The 24,944-nt window shown below is 45.0% G+C and overlaps 1 protein-coding gene across 2 annotated transcripts; it reads left to right on the top strand.

Moving 5' to 3' along the window:
* Positions 1 to 44: 44 nt before the first annotated feature.
* On the top strand, positions 45 to 23,997 carry LOC100492862. Of its 2 annotated transcripts, XM_018096780.2 has the most exons (10): positions 45 to 252; positions 2,098 to 2,418; positions 12,112 to 12,441; positions 13,655 to 13,975; positions 16,292 to 16,591; positions 16,819 to 16,845; positions 18,272 to 18,382; positions 19,038 to 19,126; positions 19,412 to 19,951; positions 20,409 to 23,997. In XM_018096780.2, the coding sequence occupies exons 1-9, from the start codon at positions 189 to 191 to the stop codon at positions 19,946 to 19,948; spliced, it is 2,100 nt and encodes a 699-aa protein (XP_017952269.2). In that variant the 5' UTR covers positions 45 to 188; the 3' UTR covers positions 19,949 to 19,951; positions 20,409 to 23,997. The 2 variants fall into 2 exon arrangements, with proteins under 2 accessions (XP_017952269.2, XP_002943188.3); XM_002943142.5 differs by lacking the exon at positions 16,819 to 16,845 and having other exon boundaries at positions 53 to 252.
* The last annotated feature ends 947 nt before the right edge of the window (positions 23,998 to 24,944 follow it).

Here is a 24,944-nt window from a genome sequence, read left to right as displayed (position 1 = left end):
GAGTAGCTAGCAATCCTTGCAGACCTGTCTGCTCCTTTCACAGACACCCTCTCCCATTCTTCCTCTGCTCCCCCCTCCTCCTCTCCTGTCTGCTCCTCCCCCTCTGGCTTCCCCCTCTGCACAAGGAATGCATTCCCCACCCTAGCTGCTCCTGTGCCTCTTTACTGCACTCTACCAAGGGCACCACCATGCTGCAGCCGGGCCCCAGGCTCCTTCCCCTTGTGCTCCTCACAGCCATTCTCCATTGCTCAGGTCAGTACTGCTTTTCTCTCCCATTTGGGCTGTGCGGGTCAGAACCAGTTGCACACAGACAAACCCGCAGCGCTATGCTCTATCCCTGCCTCTGCTGCAGCTTTGGGATCTGTTGTGCAGAATGCTTGGGCCCCTCTGGGGTATCTAGATAAGGGAGAGCTGGAGAGCCACGCCTTAAGGGTTAATAAAACCACATTTAAAGGGGAACTGCACCCATCTCCTTTGCAAAAACACTACAGCTTGGCTAATGAAATGTCTTCTGTTACAAAATAAGCAAGGCATTGTGGGAACTGGAGTCTTGGCTGGAGGTAGGGTCACTAGTGGTATTAATAGGGAATAAAGACTGAAATATAGGAAGACTGGTACAGGTATGGGACCCGTTATCCAGAAACCTGTTATCATGAAAGATCAGAAGGGAAAGGTCATCTCCCTAACTCTTTAAATGTTTTTTTTTAGTAGACTGAACTGTGTGTTAATGTATTGCCCCCCCCCCCCCCCCCCCCCCCCCCCGCCTGTACTATTTATGTATTGTGATCATTTATAGTTCTGCTTATTACAGGTATGGGATCCGTTAGTCGGAAACCCATTATCCAGAAAGCTCCGAATTACGGAAAGCCTTTCTCCCATAGACTCTATTTTAATCAAATAATTCAGATTTTTTAAATTGATTTCCTTTTTCTCTGTAATAATAAAACAGTACCTGTACTTGATCCCAACTAAGATATAATTACCCCTTATTGGGGGCAGAACAGCCCTATTGGGTTTATTTAATGGTTAAATGATTCCCTTTTCTCTGTAATAATAAAACAGTACCTGTACTTGATCCCAACTAAGATATAATTACCCCTTATTGGGGGCAGAACAGCCCTATTGGGTTTATTTAATGGTTAAATGATTCCCTTTTCTCTGTAATAATAAAACAGTACCTGTACTTGATCCCAACTAAGATATAATTACCCCTTATTGGGGCAGAACAGCCCTATTGGGTTTATTTAATGGTTAAATGATTCCCTTTTCTCTGTAATAATAAAACAGTACCTGTACTTGATCCCAACTAAGATATAATTACCCCTTATTGGGGGCAGAACAGCCCTATTGGGTTTATTTAATGGTTAAATGATTCCCTTTTCTCTGTAATAATAAAACAGTACCTGTACTTGATCCCAACTAAGATATAATTACCCCTTATTGGGGGCAGAACAGCCCTATTGGGTTTATTTAATGGTTAAATGATTCCCTTTTCTCTGTAATAATAAAACAGTACCTGTACTTGATCCCAACTAAGATATAATTACCCCTTATTGGGGCAGAACAGCCCTATTGGGTTTATTTCATGGTTAAATGATTCCCTTTTCTCTGTAATAATAAAACAGTACCTGTACTTGATCCCAACTAAGATATAATTACCCCTTATTGGGGGCAGAACAGCCCTATTGGGTTTATTTAATGTTTTATTGATTTTGCAGTATCAATAAGGTATGGGGATCCTTATCCGGAATACCCTTGGTCCCGAGCATTCTGGATAACGGGTCCTATACCTGTATATTAATAAAGATGCATATATATATATATATGAATGGAAAGAGAACATTATTGCTATTAATAGCAATTACCTTTACAAGTAACTTTAATATTATTATATGTTTAATTATATTAGATTTATTTGATGTTTAATTAAAGGGGAAGTAAAGGCAAGGCTCCTGAACGTACTGGGCTTGGTGCCCTGTGGCAGCCCAAATTTCCGATAGTGGCCTGAATCCCCCACCGCCCACTCCCCTCCTTACTCTCCAGTAGAATCAAATCCATTTCCAGTTCCTTATATATAAATATAATTTCCTATTACAGCCAAGGAAGATGGCCCCATCCACGTGAGTGGCGCACTGAACCAATTTATCTTCTTGTCCAACTACCTGAGCTTGGAAGCGCCCGCCCAGCAAGTCACTTGGTTTTTTAACAACAATGGGACGAAGTCCAAGCTGGCGGAATACAAGAATCAGCATTTTGAGATCATTAGCAGCCAATTTACCGACCGGCTGGAAGAGTCGAACGATGGGACGACGTTAAAGATCAGTGACCTGAGCGTGGAGGACGGTGGAATCTACTCGGCCATCATTACTCTGGAGGATGAAGAGACAAAGGAGATTGCTTTTAATCTCACTGTGAGCGGTAGGTATCCATAGATATCTGTACAGTTATACTCATAGTAACATAGTAAGCTATCTCCCCTACCCCTACCCCTGTATTCCCTCACTTGTACTGAGAGCTATCTCCCCTACCCCTGTATTCCCTCACTTGTACTGAGAGCTATCCCCCCTACCCCTGTATTCCCTCACTTGTACTGAGAGCTATCCCCCCTACCCCTGTATTCCCTCACTTGTACTGAGAGCTATCCCCCCTACCCCTGTATTCCCTCACTTGTACTGAGAGCTATCTCCCCTACCCCTGTATTCCCTCACTTGTACTGAGAGCTATCCCCCCTACCCCTGTATTCCCTCACTTGTACTGAGAGCTATCCCCCCTACCCCTATATTCCCTCACTTGTACTGAGAGCTATCTCCCCTACCCCTGTATTCCCTCACTTGTACTGAGAGCTATCTCCCATAACCCTGTATTCCCTCACTTGTACTGAGAGCTATCTCCCCTACCCCTGTATTCCCTCACTTGTACTGAGAGCTATCCCCCCTACCCCTGTATTCCCTCACTTGTACTGAGAGCTATCCCCCATACCCCTGTATTCCCTCACTTGTACTGAGAGCTATCTCCCCTACCCCTGTATTCCCTCACTTGTACTGAGAGCTATCCCCCCTACCCCTGTATTCCCTCACTTGTACTGAGAGCTATCCCCCCTACCCCTGTATTCCCTCACTTGTACTGAGAGCTATCCCCCATACCCCTGTATTCCCTCACTTGTACTGAGAGCTATCTCCCCTACCCCTGTATTCCCTCACTTGTACTGAGAGCTATCCCCCCTACCCCTGTATTCCCTCACTTGTACTGAGAGCTATCCCCCTACCCCTGTATTCCCTCACTTGTACTGAGAGCTATCCCCCCTACCCCTGTATTCCCTCACTTGTACTGAGAGCTATCCCCCATACCCCTGTATTCCCTCACTTGTACTGAGAGCTATCTCCCATACCCCTGTATTCCCTCACTTGTACTGAGAGCTATCCCCCATACCCCTGTATTCCCTCACTTGTACTGAGAGCTATCTCCCATACCCCTGTATTCCCTCACTTGTACTGAGAGCTATCCCCCCTACCCCTGTATTCCCTCACTTGTACTGAGAGCTATCCCCCCTACCCCTGTATTCCCTCACTTGTACTGAGAGCTATCTCCCATAACCCTGTATTCCCTCACTTGTACTGAGAGCTATCCCCCATAACCCTGTATTCCCTCACTTGTACTGAGAGCTATCCCCCATACCCCTGTATTCCCTCACTTGTACTGAGAGCTATCTCCCCTACCCCTGTATTCCCTCACTTGTACTGAGAGCTATCTCCCATACCCCTGTATTCCCTCACTTGTACTGAGAGCTATCCCCCTACCCCTGTATTCCCTCACTTGTACTGAGAGCTATCTCCCATACCCCTGTATTCCCTCACTTGTACTGAGAGCTATCTCCCATACCCCTGTATTCCCTCACTTGTACTGAGAGCTATCCCCCTACCCCTGTATTCCCTCACTTGTACTGAGAGCTATCCCCCCTACCCCTGTATTCCCTCACTTGTACTGAGAGCTATCCCCCTACCCCTGTATTCCCTCACTTGTACTGAGAGCTATCTCCCCTACCCCTGTATTCCCTCACTTGTACTGAGAGCTATCTCCCATACCCCTGTATTCCCTCACTTGTACTGAGAGTTATCTCCCCTACCCCTGTATTCCCTCACTTGTACTGAGAGCTATCCCCCCTACCCCTGTATTCCCTCACTTGTACTGAGAGTTATCTCCCCTACCCCTGTATTCCCTCACTTGTACTGAGAGTTATCTCCCCTACCCCTGTATTCCCTCACTTGTACTGAGAGCTATCCCCCTACCCCTGTATTCCCTCACTTGTACTGAGAGCTATCTCCCCTACCCCTGTATTCCCTCACTTGTACTGAGAGCTATCCCCCCTACCCCTGTATTCCCTCACTTGTACTGAGAGCTATCCCCCCTACCCCTGTATTCCCTCACTTGTACTGAGAGCTATCCCCCCTACCCCTGTATTCCCTCACTTGTACTGAGAGCTATCCCCCCTACCCCTGTATTCCCTCACTTGTACTGAGAGCTATCCCCCCTACCCCTGTATTCCCTCACTTGTACTGAGAGTTATCTCCCCTACCCCTGTATTCCCTCACTTGTACTGAGAGCTATCCCCCCTACCCCTGTATTCCCTCACTTGTACTGAGAGCTATCCCCCTACCCCTGTATTCCCTCACTTGTACTGAGAGCTATCCCCCCTACCCCTGTATTCCCTCACTTGTACTGAGAGCTATCCCCCCTACCCCTGTATTCCCTCACTTGTACTGAGAGTTATCTCCCCTACCCCTGTATTCCCTCACTTGTACTGAGAGTTATCTCCCCTACCCCTGTATTCCCTCACTTGTACTGAGAGCTATCTCCCCTACCCCTGTATTCCCTCACTTGTACTGAGAGCTATCTCCCCTACCCCTGTATTCCCTCACTTGTACTGAGAGTTATCTCCCCGACCCCTGTATTCCCTCACTTGTACTGAGAGCTATCCACCCTACCCCTGTATTCCCTCACTTGTACTGAGAGCTATCTCCCATACCCCTGTATTCCCTCACTTGTACTGAGAGCTATCTCCCATACCCCTGTATTCCCTCACTTGTACTGAGAGCTATCTCCCATACCCCTGTATTCCCTCACTTGTACTGAGAGCTATCTCCCATAACCCTGTATTCCCTCACTTGTACTGAGAGCTATCTCCCATACCCCTGTATTCCCTCACTTGTACTGAGAGCTATCTCCCCTACCCCTGTATTCCCTCACTTGTACTGAGAGCTATCTCCCCTACCCCTGTATTCCCTCACTTGTACTGAGAGCTATCTCCCATACCCCTGTATTCCCTCACTTGTACTGAGAGCTATCTCCCCTACCCCTGTATTCCCTCACTTGTACTGAGAGCTATCTCCCCTACCCCTGTATTCCCTCACTTGTACTGAGAGCTATCTCCCATACCCCTGTATTTCCTCACTTGTACTGAGAGCTATCCCCCATACCTCTGTATTCCCTCACTTGTACTGAGAGCTATCCCCCATACCCCTGTATTCCCTCACTTGTACTGAGAGCTATCCCCCCTACCCCTGTATTCCCTCACTTGTACTGAGAGCTATCCCCCATACCCCTGTATTCCCTCACTTGTACTGAGAGCTATCTCCCCTACCCCTGTATTCCCTCACTTGTACTGAGAGCTATCTCCCCTACCCCTGTATTCCCTCACTTGTACTGAGAGCTATCTCCCCTACCCCTGTATTCCCTCACTTGTACTGAGAGCTATCTCCCCTACCCCTGTATTCCCTCACTTGTACTGAGAGCTATCTCCCATAACCCTGTATTCCCTCACTTGTACTGAGAGCTATCTCCCATAACCCTGTATTCCCTCACTTGTACTGAGAGCTATCTCCCCTACCCCTGTATTCCCTCACTTGTACTGAGAGCTATCTCCCATACCCCTGTATTTCCTCACTTGTACTGAGAGCTATCCCCCCTACCCCTGTATTCCCTCACTTGTACTGAGAGCTATCTCCCCTACCCCTGTATTCCCTCACTTGTACTGAGAGCTATCTCCCCTACCCCTGTATTCCCTCACTTGTACTGAGAGCTATTCCCCCTACCCCTGTATTCCCTCACTTGTACTGAGAGCTATCTCCCATACCCCTGTATTCCCTCACTTGTACTGAGAGCTATCTCCCATACCCCTGTATTCCCTCACTTGTACTGAGAGCTATCCCCCCTACCCCTGTATTCCCTCACTTGTACTGAGAGCTATCTCCCATACCCCTGTATTCCCTCACTTGTACTGAGAGCTATCTCCCCTACCCCTGTATTCCCTCACTTGTACTGAGAGCTATCTCCCCTACCCCTGTATTCCCTCACTTGTACTGAGAGCTATCTCCCATACCCCTGTATTCCCTCACTTGTACTGAGAGCTATCTCCCCTACCCCTGTATTCCCTCACTTGTACTGAGAGCTATCCCCCATACCCCTGTATTCCCTCACTTGTACTGAGAGCTATCTCCCCTACCCCTGTATTCCCTCACTTGTACTGAGAGCTATCTCCCATACCCCTGTATTTCCTCACTTGTACTGAGAGCTATCTCCCATACCCCTGTATTTCCTCACTTGTACTGAGAGCTATCTCCCCTACCCCTGTATTTCCTCACTTGTACTGAGAGCTATCTCCCCTACCCCTGTATTCCCTCACTTGTACTGAGAGCTATCTCCCATACCCCTGTATTCCCTCACTTGTACTGAGAGCTATCTCCCATACCCCTGTATTCCCTCACTTGTACTGAGAGCTATCCCCCATACCCCTGTATTCCCTCACTTGTACTGAGAGCTATCTCCCCTACCCCTGTATTCCCTCACTTGTACTGAGAGCTATCTCCCATACCCCTGTATTTCCTCACTTGTACTGAGAGCTATCTCCCATACCCCTGTATTTCCTCACTTGTACTGAGAGCTATCTCCCCTACCCCTGTATTCCCTCACTTGTACTGAGAGCTATCCCCCCTACCCCTGTATTCCCTCACTTGTACTGAGAGCTATCCCCCCTACCCCTGTATTCCCTCACTTGTACTGAGAGCTATCTCCCCTACCCCTGTATTCCCTCACTTGTACTGAGAGCTATCTCCCCTACCCCTGTATTCCCTCACTTGTACTGAGAGCTATTCCCCCTACCCCTGTATTCCCTCACTTGTACTGAGAGCTATCTCCCATACCCCTGTATTCCCTCACTTGTACTGAGAGCTATCTCCCATACCCCTGTATTCCCTCACTTGTACTGAGAGCTATCCCCCCTACCCCTGTATTCCCTCACTTGTACTGAGAGCTATCTCCCATACCCCTGTATTCCCTCACTTGTACTGAGAGCTATCTCCCCTACCCCTGTATTCCCTCACTTGTACTGAGAGCTATCTCCCCTACCCCTGTATTCCCTCACTTGTACTGAGAGCTATCTCCCATACCCCTGTATTCCCTCACTTGTACTGAGAGCTATCTCCCCTACCCCTGTATTCCCTCACTTGTACTGAGAGCTATCCCCCATACCCCTGTATTCCCTCACTTGTACTGAGAGCTATCTCCCCTACCCCTGTATTCCCTCACTTGTACTGAGAGCTATCTCCCATACCCCTGTATTCCCTCACTTGTACTGAGAGCTATCTCCCCTACCCCTGTATTTCCTCACTTGTACTGAGAGCTATCCCCCATACCCCTGTATTCCCTCACTTGTACTGAGAGCTATCTCCCCTACCCCTGTATTCCCTCACTTGTACTGAGAGCTATCTCCCATACCCCTGTATTTCCTCACTTGTACTGAGAGCTATCTCCCCTACCCCTGTATTCCCTCACTTGTACTGAGAGCTATCTCCCCTACCCCTGTATTCCCTCACTTGTACTGAGAGCTATCTCCCATACCCCTGTATTCCCTCACTTGTACTGAGAGCTATCCCCCCTACCCCTGTATTCCCTCACTTGTACTGAGAGCTATCCCCCCCTACCCCTGTATTCCCTCACTTGTACTGAGAGCTATCCCCCCTACCCCTGTATTCCCTCACTTGTACTGAGAGCTATCCCCCCTACCCCTGTATTCCCTCACTTGTACTGAGAGCTATCTCCCCTACCCCTGTATTCCCTCACTTGTACTGAGAGCTATCTCCCATACCCCTGTATTCCCTCACTTGTACTGAGAGCTATCCCCCCTACCCCTGTATTCCCTCACTTGTACTGAGAGCTATCTCCCCTACCCCTGTATTCCCTCACTTGTACTGAGAGCTATCTCCCATACCCCTGTATTTCCTCACTTGTACTGAGAGCTATCTCCCATACCCCTGTATTCCCTCACTTGTACTGAGAGCTATCTCCCCTACCCCTGTATTCCCTCACTTGTACTGAGAGCTATCTCCCATACCCCTGTATTCCCTCACTTGTACTGAGAGCTATCCCCCATACCCCTGTATTCCCTCACTTGTACTGAGAGCTATCCCCCATACCCCTGTATTCCCTCACTTGTACTGAGAGCTATCTCCCCTACCCCTGTATTCCCTCACTTGTACTGAGAGCTATCTCCCCTACCCCTGTATTCCCTCACTTGTACTGAGAGCTATCTCCCCTACCCCTGTATTCCCTCACTTGTACTGAGAGCTATCCCCCCTAACCCTGTATTCCCTCACTTGTACTGAGAGCTATCTCCCCTACCCCTGTATTCCCTCACTTGTACTGAGAGCTATCCCCCCTACCCCTGTATTCCCTCACTTGTACTGAGAGCTATCCCCCCTACCCCTGTATTCCCTCACTTGTACTGAGAGCTATCTCCCCTACCCCTGTATTCCCTCACTTGTACTGAGAGCTATCTCCCCTACCCCTGTATTCCCTCACTTGTACTGAGAGCTATTCCCCCTACCCCTGTATTCCCTCACTTGTACTGAGAGCTATCTCCCATACCCCTGTATTCCCTCACTTGTACTGAGAGCTATCTCCCATACCCCTGTATTCCCTCACTTGTACTGAGAGCTATCCCCCCTACCCCTGTATTCCCTCACTTGTACTGAGAGCTATCCCCCCTACCCCTGTATTCCCTCACTTGTACTGAGAGCTATCTCCCATACCCCTGTATTCCCTCACTTGTACTGAGAGCTATCTCCCCTACCCCTGTATTCCCTCACTTGTACTGAGAGCTATCTCCCCTAGAGTGTGTCTGGCCAACCACAGCTGCTGTGTAACCTCCTGTACAGCATGGCAACTGTTGCTGTGGGATAGGTCAGTGTAGAAGTGTTTAAGGCATTTGTCACAGGCAAAGGCAATGCCCACCCATCTGTTCAACTATAAATATTCAGAGAACCAGGGAGCAGACCCCGTAGTGGGGCCCAAGGTAAAGGGAGACAGTAAGGACTGATAGGGATGAGGGGGGCACATACATGGGATGGCCAGTATTTCTTTTTTTTTTTGTTGGGCACCCCAAGAGCCTGCTGTAATGCTTCTGCACCAAAACGTTATTACACCTACCTGTAAGTATGTAGGTATCTGCAGAAAGATCTTGAAGCTTTTCTTGAATGAAGACTTAGGAAGTCCTTGGCATGAAATAAATGGCTTATTGCACTAATCAGCACAGACTGAATTGCAATATACAATTATACAATCATTACACAAATGGAGCCATTTCTAGTAAACCCAATCTCATTTAGATGCACAAGGAGGGGGGGGGGTTAATAATTTCCAGGCAACGGGCCAAACTCCCACTTAATTGATGGAATTCCAGGTTTGCCTCATCTCTTATCACATGATCTCATACAAACAAATGTGCAAAAACGCGTTTTGTAGGGATTCTGAGCATTTTGGTGCCAGGGGCAGTTAATAGCCCCCTTCGGAATGGCTTCCTTTTGATTTGCACACCAATAACATGGGATTGATCCATGGTTCTTGATCACTGCTGTGTCTCCAAGCAACAATCACATGACCTTCCCTGAATTAATGGGTGGGAGTGCCATTACAAACCCCCAGTGGTGAGAACCTGATGATTCTGTAGCTCTTTGCTGCCTATGGAGAATACATGACCAGCTATATATGGAATATTTGTATTTCCAGTCCCTGCCCCGAGGGTAATTGATTGCGTAGATAAGGAAATCCTACAAGGCTTTGATCAGGTGTAACGTGAGTTATGGGAGAGGCGACAGGTGAGATGTGCCACGAGAGGCCTGAGCCACGTGATGTAGAAATGTCCGTGAATATCCTGGAATAAGTTCAGCTACAGGAATCTGTTCCATCGGTGAATGGGTGAGATTGGATATGGCTACAGGCAGCTCCAGTCTTTATAATCTGAACAAAGGGGCAAAGAACGAATGAAAGAATTGGTCTAGACATGATACTCCTTTTGTTTTGGGCTCCTGTACCAGCCCAAGGCACCTACAGCCCTTTAGCAGGGAAGATCTGTGCCCCCAAAGATGCCCCAGTAGCCCCCCATCTTTTTTACTGATTCCCTGACTGCTTTGAACAAAAATGTTCTGTCCCCCAGCACTCTTGCACTACACCTCCCAGCCCCAACTGCTGTAGGAGGTAGGAGGTTGGACTATGGTACAGAAGATCCAGTGGCCCCGGCCCCCGTTGCCAGGGGTCCTGCTGTATACATAGTTACACCACTGCTTCTAGACAGTAGCGCAGGTGTGTGGGTAGAGCATATTTCCCACAGACAACAAATCTCCCCTTGTGCCATCACTCTTAAGGGGCTGTATGCAAGAAATAATAATAGCTGCCCCTCCGGACCTAGTTGCCAACTTATTGTCCCATGTATTGACCTTCCTGACCAATATGTGGCCAAAATTTGCCCATTCAAAATTACCATTCAAATCACTAACAGTATAGTATGTCCAGTGTGAGCTGTGCCTCATCCCTTGCATATAGGGCCCTTCTTATGTGTGTTTGTTTCTGGTTAATGACCCAGTTATTTGTTCCCATAGGGCCCCCCTCTGTGCACATTACATTAGTATGATGGGGGCCTCTCTTCCTTCCTGCGTAGCAATGATAGATTGATGCTTCCTGTTATTTACCCCATGCACATTGGCTCCATTTCCCTCAGCCCATCCTGTTGGTCACCCATAATTACATTTACATTCACACTGCAGCCAATAACACCGCATACAGTTAAACATGGAGTCAGTCAGTACTGGAAAGTCTCCTTGGAACCAGCATTAGTGTGTGTGCACCAGTGCCCCCCTATATAGACCAGAATTGTTCGGCTTAACAAATTATCAAAGAAATATCCTATACTGGGACTAGGTGTAAAGGTGAGGTGGCAGGTATTACTGGCCAAGTAATTGGTCCCTAGAGTTGCCACCATAGGGCAGTATTCTGATGTCAGACTGGAGGAGTATGGGTGCTACATGGTCAGTGTTTTACTAGACGAAATGTTTTTCCACGGAAATAAATCTATATATATATATTATAGGCTATATTTTTACCAAAAAAAGAAGTGGCTCAGCCAGATCTCCTATTCTGTGCATCATGTGACCCTCCGCTATATAATCTTATCTTCTTGCTTCTCAATAATGGGAACAGGGTTACATTTATGGAGTTGGTTTAGGCCCCAGGGTGCATTTATAGAAATAGCTACCCTAGTGCATAAGGGTGCCATAAGGATAGGACAAGGGGTATAGCAATGCCACCCAAGGCTCCATAGATCAATACAAAATGGTCTCTCTAACATATTAAGCTCCTTCTCTCCTCTTCTAGTCCAACCCAGTAGAGACGCTCTACTCCATGTTTATCATAACATTCTACCAGCAAAACCTAAACAAATTTGTTTAAAGAATACTACAGTAATTTCCATGGTACAAATATATATTTTCTGTTCCCTATCCAACCCCTGCCTCAGCCCACAGATTATGGCTATTTTCTGGTGAAGGCCGTGGGACAGACCAGAGAAAATGATCAACACCCAATGCCTCAAAAAGAAAAAAATGCACATAGAAAGCCCTACATATCTGCAGACAGCCCTTTCTTTATTAAACACAGTTCCCATAGGCAGACCTTCACTTGTACTATGGGATCTTTGCTATGGATAGGCCTTATCTCAATGGAAAGCCAGTGGATATATCAAAAATTTGTAATTCTCATTTCAAATAATCTCTTCTGTTTCCATAGTCCCTCAAGAAAAAGAAGGCACCGCTATCCATGTGACTGGGGATCTAAACCACTCCGTGTACCTGTCAAACTATGTGACACTTCCAGCTCCCATTTTGGAAGTCACTTGGTACACGGTGACCAATGGCAGCAAAGTGAAACTGGCCGAATTCAAGAATAAAAATCTTGAGGTCTCCAACGCTCAGTATGATGGACGCCTGGAAGCTTCTAACGAGGGAGCAACGTTACGAGTGAAGAAGCTGAAGATGGAGGATAGCGGGCTCTTCGCTGCCACCATGGTGCTTATTAATGGGGAGACAAGCGGCATCTCGTTCAATGTCACTGTGTCCGGTATGTATGTATGTATATTAGGGGTGGCACATAGGCTACCCATGGGCATTAACATGCACAGCACTTACTAGTGTTCCATTCTATAGGCATTAGGAGAAGTCAGAGCAGTAGTCCTATACTTACGGTTTAAGTCAGGTGTGGTTGCTATGGTAAGTAAAAGGTCATCTCAAAGGGGGTAATCTTTGCACCCTTTGTCAGACATGTCCAGATCAACCAACAAGGGATTGTAACAAGCCAGAAAATACTAGTTCTATTACTTATTTGTAGGCTATATAAGCAGTTTTGGCCTTCACCAGAGTCCAACAGGTCTTTTTTTGACACCACGATCAAATCAAACCTGCGACCCACAGGGGATGTCACAAAGAGGAGAGCCACAAGTATAGGGAGAGTATGGCTGTAGGTCCATTAATACCAAAGTCTAACCATGCCACTTACCACCCACTTTTGGGGCCCATCTCATGGTTAAAGCCATGGGTATTCAGACATAGTCACCATCACTTATAAACAGTAAGTAGACAAGGAAGCAGGTTTATCAATACATTCGACAAATTCACTATACAAGTAAGTGTCCAAAAGTGTCCAACCTTCCATAAATATGCCCCATTAATCTTCAAAAGTCTTTGTAGCTGTGATATTTTGCCTGGTGACGCTCATATAGCCACTTTGTTTTGTGCACATTCAGGAGGCAGGGCTGGAATCTGGCAAGAGCAGGTTGGAAGGAACTGATTGGCTGTCTGCAAAACAAACCGTAAGCAGCAACGGTCTTGTCTAATTTTCTGAACCATAGCCATGTAAAGGTGTCTGCTTCTCCACCATGACTCAAAACTCACCTACACTGGTGCTTTTATCTCCTCCTTTGGTGCTTTTGGGTATTGTTGGGTACCAAACAGTTGGCAGAATGGCGCCACACGGTGGTTGCGGTTTTAGGAGAAATAAAGTTGGTCAGGTGATATTTTTCCTGCAGCATGTTCTACAATGAACCTGTGCCACCATTCCACCAGCCTCCTGCTTGCCAATATGGCCATACTCTCTGCATGTTGAGGGACAAGGCATGGTTCCAAACACAATGGTAATTAAGCCATTACTGGGAAGATGGCTGGGTTGACTAGTAAGTGTCTTATCTGACCCGTTTGGGTTCCACCGTTCCATGCTGACCTCTGTATAAAATGTTTGGCTTGGAGCAATAAGTCATTGCCTTGGGTTGTTGTTGCAGACAAACAAGACGCTCCTAAGGAGGTTGCAGGCGTTCAAAACAGATTGGTGGAATTGTCCAAGAAACGAAAGATGTTTGTTGCCGTGGAGAGCGTGACTTGGTACTTCACTAGCAAAGGGCAAAAATTCCAGCTGGGCGTGTACAGGAACGGGAAGTTCATGAACACCAACAATGAGTTAAGCCGGCGCCTCAGCACAAGGTTTAACGGCACACGGTTAAAAATCGATAACCTGAGGTTGAAGGACGGCGGAATCTACACCGGGCACATTGAGTTTGTGGATAAAGAATCACAAGAGATGTTGTTTAACCTCACTGTTTATGGTAAGTGTTTACATTGAGGTGTTCACAGGGTCACGTGATAGGGACTTGCAGGGTAATCTCTATATCAGGGGACCCAAATAATTGCAAACTGGGAACCTGTGATTACTATTCTCTATTCTACAAGGAAATTCTATTCCAGAATTACGGAAAGCCTGTCTCCCATAGACTCCATTTTAATAAAATAATTCAGAATTTTAAAACTGATTTCCTTTTTCTCTGTAATAATAAAACAGCACCTGTACTTGATCCCAACTAAGATATAATTACCCCTTATTGGGGCAGAACAGCCCATTGGGTTTATTTAATGGTTAAATGATTCCCTTTTCTCTGTAATAATAAAACAGTACCTGTACTTGATCCCAACTAAGATATAATTAATCCTTATTGGGGGCAGAACAGCCCTATTGGGTTTATTTAATGGTTAAATGATTCCCTTTTCTCTGTAATAATAAAACAGTACCTGTACTTGATCCCAACTAAGATATAATTACCCCTTATTGGGGGCAGAACAGCCCTATTGGGTTTATTTAATGGTTAAATGATTCCCTTTTCTCTGTAATAATAAAACAGTACCTGTACTTGATCCCAACTAAGATATAATTACCCCTTATTGGGGCAGAACAGCCCTATTGGGTTTATTTCATGGTTAAATGATTCCCTTTTCTCTGTAATAATAAAACAGTACCTGTACTTGATCCCAACTAAGATATAATTACCCCTTATTGGGGCAGAACAGCCCTATTGGGTTTATTTAATGGTTAAATGATTCCCTTTTCTCTGTAATAATAAAACAGTACCTGTACTTGATCCCAACTAAGATATAATTACCCCTTATTGGGGCAGAACAGCCCTATTGGGTTTATTTAATGGTTAAATGATTCCCTTTTCTCTGTAATAATAAAACAGTACCTGTACTTGATCCCAACTAAGATATAATTACCCCTTATTGGGGCAGAACAGCCCTATTGGGTTTATTTAATGGTTAAATGATTCCCTTTTCTCTGTAATAATAAAACAGTACCTGTACTTGATCCCAACTAAGATATAATTACCCCTTATTGGGGCAGAACAGCCCCATTGGGTTTATTTAATGGTTAAATGATTCCCTTTTCTCTGTAATAATAAAACAGTACCTGTACTTGATCCCAACTAAGATACAATTACCTCTTATTGGGGGCAGAACAGCCCTATTGGGTTTATTTAATGGTTAAATGATTCCCTTTTCTCTGTAATAATAAAACAGTACCTGTACTTGATCCCAACTAAGATATAATTACCCCTTATTGGGGGCAGAACAGCCCTATTGGGTTTATTTAATGGTTAAATGATTCCCTTTTCTCTGTAATAATAAAACAGTACCTGTACTTGATCCCAACTAAGATATAATTACCCCTTATTGGGGCAGAACAGCCCTATTGGGTTTATTTCATGGTTAAATGATTCCCTTTTCTCTGTAATAATAAAACAGTACCTGTACTTGATCCCAACTAAGATATAATTACCCCTTATTGGGGCAGAACAGCCCTATTGGGTTTATTTAATGGTTAAATGATTCCCTTTTCTCTGTAATAATAAAACAGTACCTGTACTTGATCCCAACTAAGATATAATTACCCCTTATTGGGGCAGAACAGCCCTATTGGGTTTATTTAATGGTTAAATGATTCCCTTTTCTCTGTAATAATAAAACAGTACCTGTACTTGATCCCAACTAAGATATAATTACCCCTTATTGGGGCAGAACAGCCCTATTGGGTTTATTTAATGGTTAAATGATTCCCTTTTCTCTGTAATAATAAAACAGTACCTGTACTTGATCCCAACTAAGATATAATTACCCCTTATTGGGGGCAGAACAGCCCTATTGGGTTTAATTAATGTTTTATTGATTTTTTTTAGTAGACTTAAGGTCCAAATTACGGAAAGACCCCTTATCTAGAATACCCTTGGCCCCAAGCATTCTGGATAACGGGTCCTATACCTGTACTACTTTAGTACCCCCCTTTAGTAAATGAGTTTTAAAATGTCCCATTCATATTTAAAGGTAACAGCTGCCCCCCTTCTGTATACAGGTATGGAATCCCTTATCCGGAAACCCATTATCCAGAAAACTTCATATTACAGAAAGCCTTTTTCCCGTATACTCCATTTTAATTAATGGTCGATTGATTTTTTAGTAGACCTTGGTCCCGAGCATTCTGGATAACGGGTCCTATACCTGTGTTGTTACATGCTATCGCCATAGGTGCCCAGAAATACCCATTAGACAGCTGTGCATTATCCATGTACTTAACCGGGCTGTTTTGCTTTCTGCAGAGCCTCTCCCAACCCCGAATATAACAATCAAACTGTGGGCGACCGGCGAGGGCTGTAATTTTACCCTCCGATGCCACATCCCAGGGAACCAGTCCTTGCTGAGTTATTTCTGGAAAAGCCGCTATTTGTCGAGTTTCTACCAGTACTATAAAAACGGCAGCACCATCCACGTGGCCCAGAGGGCTTCCCTGATCGAACACAAGTATCAGTGCAACGTCAGGAATCCAGCCGAAATCACCGTCGCTTCCGTCTCCTCTAAGGATATCTGCTCTAAAAGACCCCTCAAGACCAAGCTAAGTGGTAAGAAATGTGCGAAACGCGTGGTGAAATGGTGTGGGTTTTGGTGCCGGTTCCTCAGAACCAGACCGGTTCATATCTACAGCAAAGCAACCCTATAGCAATGTGTCTAAAACAGTCCATCTGTGCAGCACCCCCATCGTAACAATATCGCACCCCCCCACCAATGACCACAAACGCTTTCCATTACACACACGGATTAAGGAGAACTTTTTTAAATTTTTCCACAGTTTGGGGCCTATTTGGAAGTCGTAAAGGTACGTATCGTGACATGTAGTCACATGGTCATTATTCACCCATAGACGCGCTGCCCCAGCCACCATCATTATGGTTGGTTATGACACTGGTTTGCCCCGGACTGGCCCGGAATCCAGCTTGTGATTGGGCCATATCTAAACCCTAACCCTTATGGAAGCTGAAATTGTGATTGGGACAAAGGCACAAAAGGGGTTATTCAATGAGAGCCAACCACTGTACCATAATGCCTTGGTTTCCCATTACTGCCACTGCATGGGTTAAAGGGGGGGCTCCTCCCCAACAGAGACATACAGTTCCCTTTGTGTGGGTCTCCCTTCCCTCACCCACTTGATTGGTATATTTCTTACCTGTGCCCCTTGTACATCTCCCTGTCTCGACATTCCCTCATTGTATTTCTTATTCACCACTTGTCTGTCTGAAATACCAACGCACAGCAACCACCCACCTTAAAGGGGTATATTGTTAATAAGAAGGAATCCATAGCCTGGGGCATCACTCATGTACAGTGGTGAATATTGGTACTGCAGGTTACAATGACAAAACTATCAATAAAAACTCCTTAGTGACTTCTAATATCCTTACTAGGGGATTAATAATCCCATAACTCAGCCTGCAGCCTTGTGCCTTTATATGGGCACAGAACCCCTCAGTGACTGCTAATATCCTTATCATTTACAGTAGGGGGTACATTATCCCTTATAATACATGAGTGATACTCAGAGTTCCCTGTATAACTCAGCCTGCAGCCTTGTGCCTTTATATGGGCACAGAACCCCTCAGTGACTGCTAATATCCTTATCATTTACAGTAGGGGGTACATTACCCCTTATAATACATGAGTGATACTCAGAGTTCCCTGTATAACTCAGCCTGCAGCCTTGTGCCTTTATATGGGCACAGAACCCCTCAGTGACTGCTAATATCCTTATCATTTACAGTAGGGGGTACATTATCCCTTATAATACATGAGTGATACTCAGAGTTCCCTGTATAACTCAGCCTGCAGCCTTGTGCCTTTATATGGGCACAGAACCCCTCAGTGACTGCTAATATCCTTATCATTTACAGTAGGGGGTACATTATCCCTTATAATACATGAGTGATACTCAGAGTTCCCTGTATAACTCAGCCTGCAGCCTTGTGCCTTTATATGGGCACAGAACCCCTCAGTGACTGCTAATATCCTTATCATTTACAGTAGGGGGTACAGTATATGAGTATTCATGAATGATTTGGATCTGGCATTATTGTTCCCTAATCCTGTATGGGTGCCATGGATTGAGGCCAATGAGTGGGAAGGGGTGAGACAGTGATTATAAAGAGACAGTGATTGGGCAGTAGCCGGGCAGTAAAATGCTTAATATCATTGCAAATCATATAGCCGATACAAACCGCCCGTTATATTCTGCTTTGCCCTGGCTACAGATTACTACTGGACCAAATACGTGAAAATTTTATTGCCCATATTCGGCGTTTCGCTGTTCATACTGACTATCCTCAAAAGAAAGAAAATCAAGGAAATGTTGTGTGGAGCAGGTAATGTGGTCATTTTTTTTCCATTTTCCCTAAAGAAATAGAAATAGAGTTTTTTACAAAATGGATAAAGTTTATAAGACTTCTTTTTACAATATTTTCGATGGTCGGTATGGAAATAATGCACTTGGGCTAATACAGAAGCCCAGGATATTGCCTGGTTTTATATATCTCTATCTATATATTACACAAGAGCTGTGAATATCCTGTAAATTAAATCCTATAAACAGTGCTTAGTGATGTCATTTCTGTCACATGACTCATAAAGTTGTGTAATATAATATACACAATATATTAGAAGTCACTTCAACACTCCATGGCCTGTATAAAAGATCATGGAACTCCTCAGTGACCTATAATATCCTTATATTTTGCAACGGGGGGTACAGCATTCCCTGTGTAATTTCATGCCACAATCTGTACATATGGCTTGGCAAACTCTTATTGAGAAACATTTGAGTTTTGGGGGTACACCATCCGGGGGTTCCCATAGCTATTGGTTTTAAAGCTTTACCCCCATATGTAATAAAAGGCACTAAGTTTGCCCAGGAGCAGTAAACAGGTGACCAGTAAATGCTTCCTGCTGGTTGGTTGCTATGGGTTACTGCTCCTGGGCCAGCTTAGTGGTGGGTTACAAATGTCTCCCTTGCCATTCTAGCTGACTCTTCCCATACACAAGAAGGATACGCACCTCCTGAGGGACAAATGACTGACGTTCAAATGATGAACCCCAACATCCCAAATCAGGTAATGAAACCTTCTGATGTCTGTTCCTGTGGTTGCCCCAAGCCAAGTTCCTTGCCAGTATCCCGTATGTCTTCCTAACCCCTAGCAGTTACTAAGGCTGGAGCAAAAGCCTATCTAGACATTGCCACTAGACCATTCGCCCATGGATTCCTACCATAAAGATCTATGTGACTGTTGGCTTTTGTTGTCCTTTGTATGAAACTTGTTTCATTGATTGATTGATTCACATGATTATTTACCCTTATTGCACTATTATAAGAGTTTGTAATTTATGGTCTTTTTCAGGGCGTGCCTGTGTTTCCTCCTGGACCACCGGGAGCTCCTGGATATCCTCTTCCTGCTGGCTACCCCCCTGCTGGCTATCCCCCTGCTGGCTACCCTCCACCAGCTGGCTATCCTCCCGGTGCATATCCTTATCCTGTTGCTTATACTCCTGCTGGAGGACCTACTATGGGATATCCTCCTGCTGGTGCCCCTCCTGAGGGATTTCCCCCTGCTGGAGCCCCTCCTGTGGGATATTCACCTGCCGGTGCCCCTCCTGAGGGATTTCCCCCTGCTGGAGCCCCTCCTGTGGGTTATGCTCCTACCGGAGCCCCTCCTGATGGACAGTCACCTTCTGGAGCCCCTCCTGCAGGATCCCCTCCCACAGGATATCCTCCTGCAGGATATGCCCCTCCCACCGGATATCCTCCTGCAGGATATCCACCTCCCCAAGGATATCCCCCTCCCACAGGATATCCCCTTGCTGGATACCCCCAGCCTGTAATTCCTGGTGCAGATAACAACCCTGCTATGGGCAAGGACTCCGAACCAAAGGTCTAAAAGGTAAATGTATTGTTGGCTTATGTTTTTTTATAAGAAGAAGGTCTAGACAAGCCAATATTGCCATGGACCTCCCATAAGGAAGGTGGCACCTGGAGGGATTCCATGGTATTACTGGTATCAGTACAAGAGAAGATGAATTATATGGTCTAATCTAGTCTAGTGAGAACCTAGGCCTAGGTTTTTTCTAGCCTTTATAACAGAAATGCCCCGTCCCCACCTCTGGATAATGGTCATTTAAGTTGGGGGTTGGTTTTGCTCTGCTAGTTACATAATCACCTACATAGTAGGACATGTTTCTGCTGCCAATGTGTGAGCACTGCAAGGAGCTTCAGACTAGAAAGAGCCAGACTGTGGGGTAGATTCATAAAAATTTGAACTTAAGCTCAAGAAAATTGATACTTTTTGTGATCACTCACATTTATTTAGAAAATAACCGTTACTTGTTGATGTTTTCCAGGAAAGGTTCAAGCCAGGCTGCAGGATGGTATCCGCTGGCAAAGGAGGAGTCACGTGACATTGGAAAGAACAAGGAAGACATCAATATGAACAATTTGTTAGGGACATTAATGTGGATGTAACCAATTCGAGAAGAAAGGGGGGAAAATTAGACATTTACCTGAATGTTGGCACTACCAGAAAGGAAACCTCCGGACTGTTTCAGTGCTTTACTCCTTTTCTAAAACAAGTTTTGGTCTTGTATGAATAAACCAGATAGTGGTTGTTTCTCTGTTCGTACCACATACGTAGCTACCTCATATTGTGGGCATAGCAAGGGAACCAGCCTGCCTTTTCAGCAGTTGGAGACCATCTCTGATCTTTGGTTCATCTGTCTCCGTTTTTTGTTTTTAAAAGGACATAAAATGACTTAGGAGCCGTGTAAGCATGAACATGAGCCTTGCATGTACAGGATTGTATCCCTTTTTTAATTTTATTTGTTTTTTTACACAATAAAATGAAGGAAACGCCATACGATTATGGCTGATTAGACAGAAACACAGTAGCACACACAGTAGACCTCAATGGTGCAACTGCAACCCAACGCTGACAGTCGGTGTCTCCTGGAATCAAATCTTGTTCAGGTACTGCTGCATTTTTTTTCTTACTAGGACGTATGAACAACTACGGTAACAATCTTTGACACCTTTTTTTATTATTAGCAGTGCTAGAATGTTTGGCTTTATTGTTCCCAGACCCTCAAGGAAATGGAATCCAATGGAATCCTTACTAAACTCTTTTATATTGGGAGATTGATAGGGAAACACTGGGAGAACCAATGGAATCCTTACTAAACTCTTTTATATTGGGAGATTGATAGGGAAACACTGGGAGAACCAATGGAATCCTTACTAAACTCTTTTATATTTGGAGATTGATAGGGAAACACTGGAAGAACCAATGGCCAACATTGTATGTGAGATCTTACAATGGAATCCTTACTAAACTCTTTTATATTGGGAGATTGATAGAGGAACATTGGAAGAACCAATGGCCAACGTTGTATGTGAGATCTTACAATGGAATCCTCTTTTATATTGGGAGATTGATAGAGGAACACTGGAAGAACCAATGGCCAACGTTGTATGTGAGATCTTACAATGGAATCCTCTTTTATATTGGGAGATTGATAGAGGAACACTGGAAGAACCTATGGCCAACATTGTATGTGAGATCTTACAATGGAATCCTCTTTTATATTGGGAGATTGATAGAGGAACACTGGGAGAACCAATGGCCAACGTTGTATGTGAGATCTTACAATGGAATCCTTACTATACTTCTTTATACTGGGAGATTGATAGAGGAACACTGGAAGAACCAATGGCCAACATTGTATGTGAGATCTTACAATGGAATCCTTACTAAACTCTTTTATATTGGGAGATTGATAGGGAAGCTCTGGAAGAACCAATGGCCAACGTTGTATGTAAGATCTTACAATGGAATCCTTACTAAACTCTTTTATATTGGGAGATTGATAGAGGAACATTGGAAGAACCAATGGCCAACGTTGTATGTGAGATCTTACAATGGAATCCTCTTTTATATTGGGAGATTGACAGGTCCACTGGAACACCGAGCCTTGGCCTCATACATTGCTCAAACTTTGCCCCTAGCCACCTATAGGGTGGGTATTGGCCCTGGACAATCTATTTTAGTTTGTTGTATGGAATTCAGTAGATGAAAGGATATCTGACCTATCTGTTACATGCAGTGCCTAGTACATTGTTGAAGGATCCTATCTGGGATTTTATACCCATAGTCAGTATGTGCTATTATTTAGCCAGTGGATAGAACAACTTTTGCATGGGCGATCAAACAGGGGTACCAGTAATACCTATAGAAAGGGAAGAGGGTACTCTCATACTCATAAACTCTCTACTGCACTTATAGGAATAGACTGTGAACTATATAGTTAAGGAACTTTGTCTCCAAACAGAACATTCCTTACATGATACTTTGCCTTTATAAGTGGAAGCTACAACACTGATTGTCTTGGCAACAGAAGGTATGAACCTACTATGGAGTTATTTGCCGTCAGCTGCGGCCTTTCGGCCATTACCAAAATGTCAAGATCAACTCAGGGAGCCATAGCATCTTGTCACCCTATGACATAAGTAGAACGAGGTCATCTGCTCAATACATTTTCCAACATGAAACGATTAGAAGATCACTTTATTTTGGACCCAACAAGAGGGCAGAAATTCAGTAGGTCCACAGAGGTCTCTGAGGGACAGAAGATGTACCACACTTTGAAAGAGCTGTGAATTCATTTGGCTCAGGGAAGCTTGGAAGTCGAGAATTGAGAGTTGAAGTTTTGAAGTAGATCTGATGACTAAACGTGTCCACCAGTGTCTCAGTCTAGAAGAGTTCTAGAAGAGTACTGCCCAACCATCTCCAGGCAACAGGTTGATGATTATCCATCATATCCAAAACTGGCAGCCTGGATTATAAATAAGTGATGATGTTATACAAGGAATATTTTCTCCTTGGAAATAAAAATCCAGTGGATGGTCACTCTTGACAGCCATGATCTAGAACAGTGTCTTCCATGAACATCGATCTTCAACTTGAGGCAGTGACTGGAGCACAAATTCCAGCGTTCCTCACCATAGGGTGTCATTAGGATTCTGAAGGTTCATAGTTCTACAGCAGTTCATGAACCGCACTCTGAAGCTGTAGAACTGCATAGTGGAGTTGCAGAACCCCAGGGTCCTAGACCATGGGACAGGCATTAGTGTACAACAGAAGCATCTAACAGACATTCAGTAGGTAACAAGGGAGTTACACAATGGTCACTGCATGAGCTTTGCCAAACAAGGAAGCCCTCAGGTCAACGGTAACCAATAGGCATACATTCCTAATAGTGTACCAGGGGGCTATTAAAATCCTTATAAATGAACATGGGTAATCATGTGGAAAGTGCGGATTTGTGCTGCATTGATATTATGCCGGAATCCAATGCCTTATAGGAAGAAATCCCCAGGGTTTCAGTGTTTGTGTTGGAATGTATATCAGTATTATCATGTAAGGCGTAGCCTTAGAACACGTGATTGTATAATGTAGAAGCTGATTGGCCAGTTAGTGTGTGTACTTATTATATCATAACGCAAATTTGCTTACATCATACTCCATTGCTTTATATCCACGCACGCGGATGGCTATTCCGGTATGGGAAACTATATGACCAGATAAACACGTTACTGTAGATATAGTCATTTATGAACACTGGGCAAATTTGCTCTTGGGCAGTAACCCATGGCAACCAGTTACATTGTTCCATTCATTGCAGCTGACTGAAAAAAAACAAATCACTGATTGGTGGTTATGGGTTACGGCCAGCAGGCAAACTTACCCAGTGTTACTGAATGAGCCCTACTGACTCACTGCATTAAGGGTTGAGTGGGGGCAAATAATCCAAAGACCCTGCCCCCAGCCCTCTTTAACAGGGCTCATTGGGGATTTTTTTTAAATTGGTCAAATATGTCATATGCTGTTTGTTTTATGGTATTTCATGAAGGGAAAAAATAAAGACACTGAAATGGTAACAAGGCTTCATGGTTTTGTCCCGTACCATAAGGAAACCCATTTCTGAATATCTGTTGTACAGACACAGGGAAAGAGCCTGGTGGGCCCAGTTCTCGTTGGCTTCCCCGGCCCCAGCCCCTGCCTTGAGGAGTGGGGAGGGGGGGTAGTTCTGGCCACCAGTGTAAGAGTAAGTGTAAGGAATGGGTTGTGCAACTGGGGTGGGGGCCTTTGGGATGGCAGCCCTGGTGGGCCCTGGATACCCCAGTCTGACCCAGTACAGACATCTATAGAGCCAACAAGGGGTTTCAGTAAATTTGCTTGTGTTACATTTTCCCCATAAAGTTCCTCCGAGGAATAAATGAATCGACTTTCATCTCAACCTAACATTTTTGTTCCTGGCTGCAACCAACAATCATGATGCTGTGAGTCGCTGGCACATTTCCTCTGCTCTGATTGGCTGATTGCAGCATTGGGTTGTTTGCTGTCAGAAACATGACAGAAGCGCAGTGCTACATCATTTATAATAGTTTATATGTGCCCACGTGCCTTCTACTTCCCGCCCCTCCTGTATGGTGTTGCCGAACACAAGGGGCAGAAATAGAGGAGGCAGGCAGAAGAGGGACTGTACATGACACAACTTGGGGTAGATTGGAAGTGATTTATGGGAAAAGGAGACACAGGAGACTGGCAGGTCATTGGTGATGGTGGCGTAGAGTGGGGTGCAGACTGAGCTACTAGGGGGGTGAGCAAGCAGAGGTGGATGTGAATGGAAGGGGCGGAGTCAGGGAACATGGAACCCGCGGCACAGCATACAAAGCAGGGTACAACCCTTGCCCCTCACTCTAGATCAGGGATCCCCAACCTTTCTTACTTGTGAGCCGCAGTCAAATGTAAAAAGACTTGGAGAGCAACACAAGTACCATAAAAGTTAATGGAGGAGCCAAATAAGGGCTGTGATTGGCTATTT

This window comes from Xenopus tropicalis, chromosome 8, assembly GCF_000004195.4.
Source record: "Xenopus tropicalis strain Nigerian chromosome 8, UCB_Xtro_10.0, whole genome shotgun sequence".
Lineage (NCBI taxonomy): Eukaryota > Metazoa > Chordata > Amphibia > Anura > Pipidae > Xenopus > Xenopus tropicalis.
Note: the sequence above shows the minus strand (reverse complement) of the source record. Positions and strands in the feature narration are given on the sequence as shown.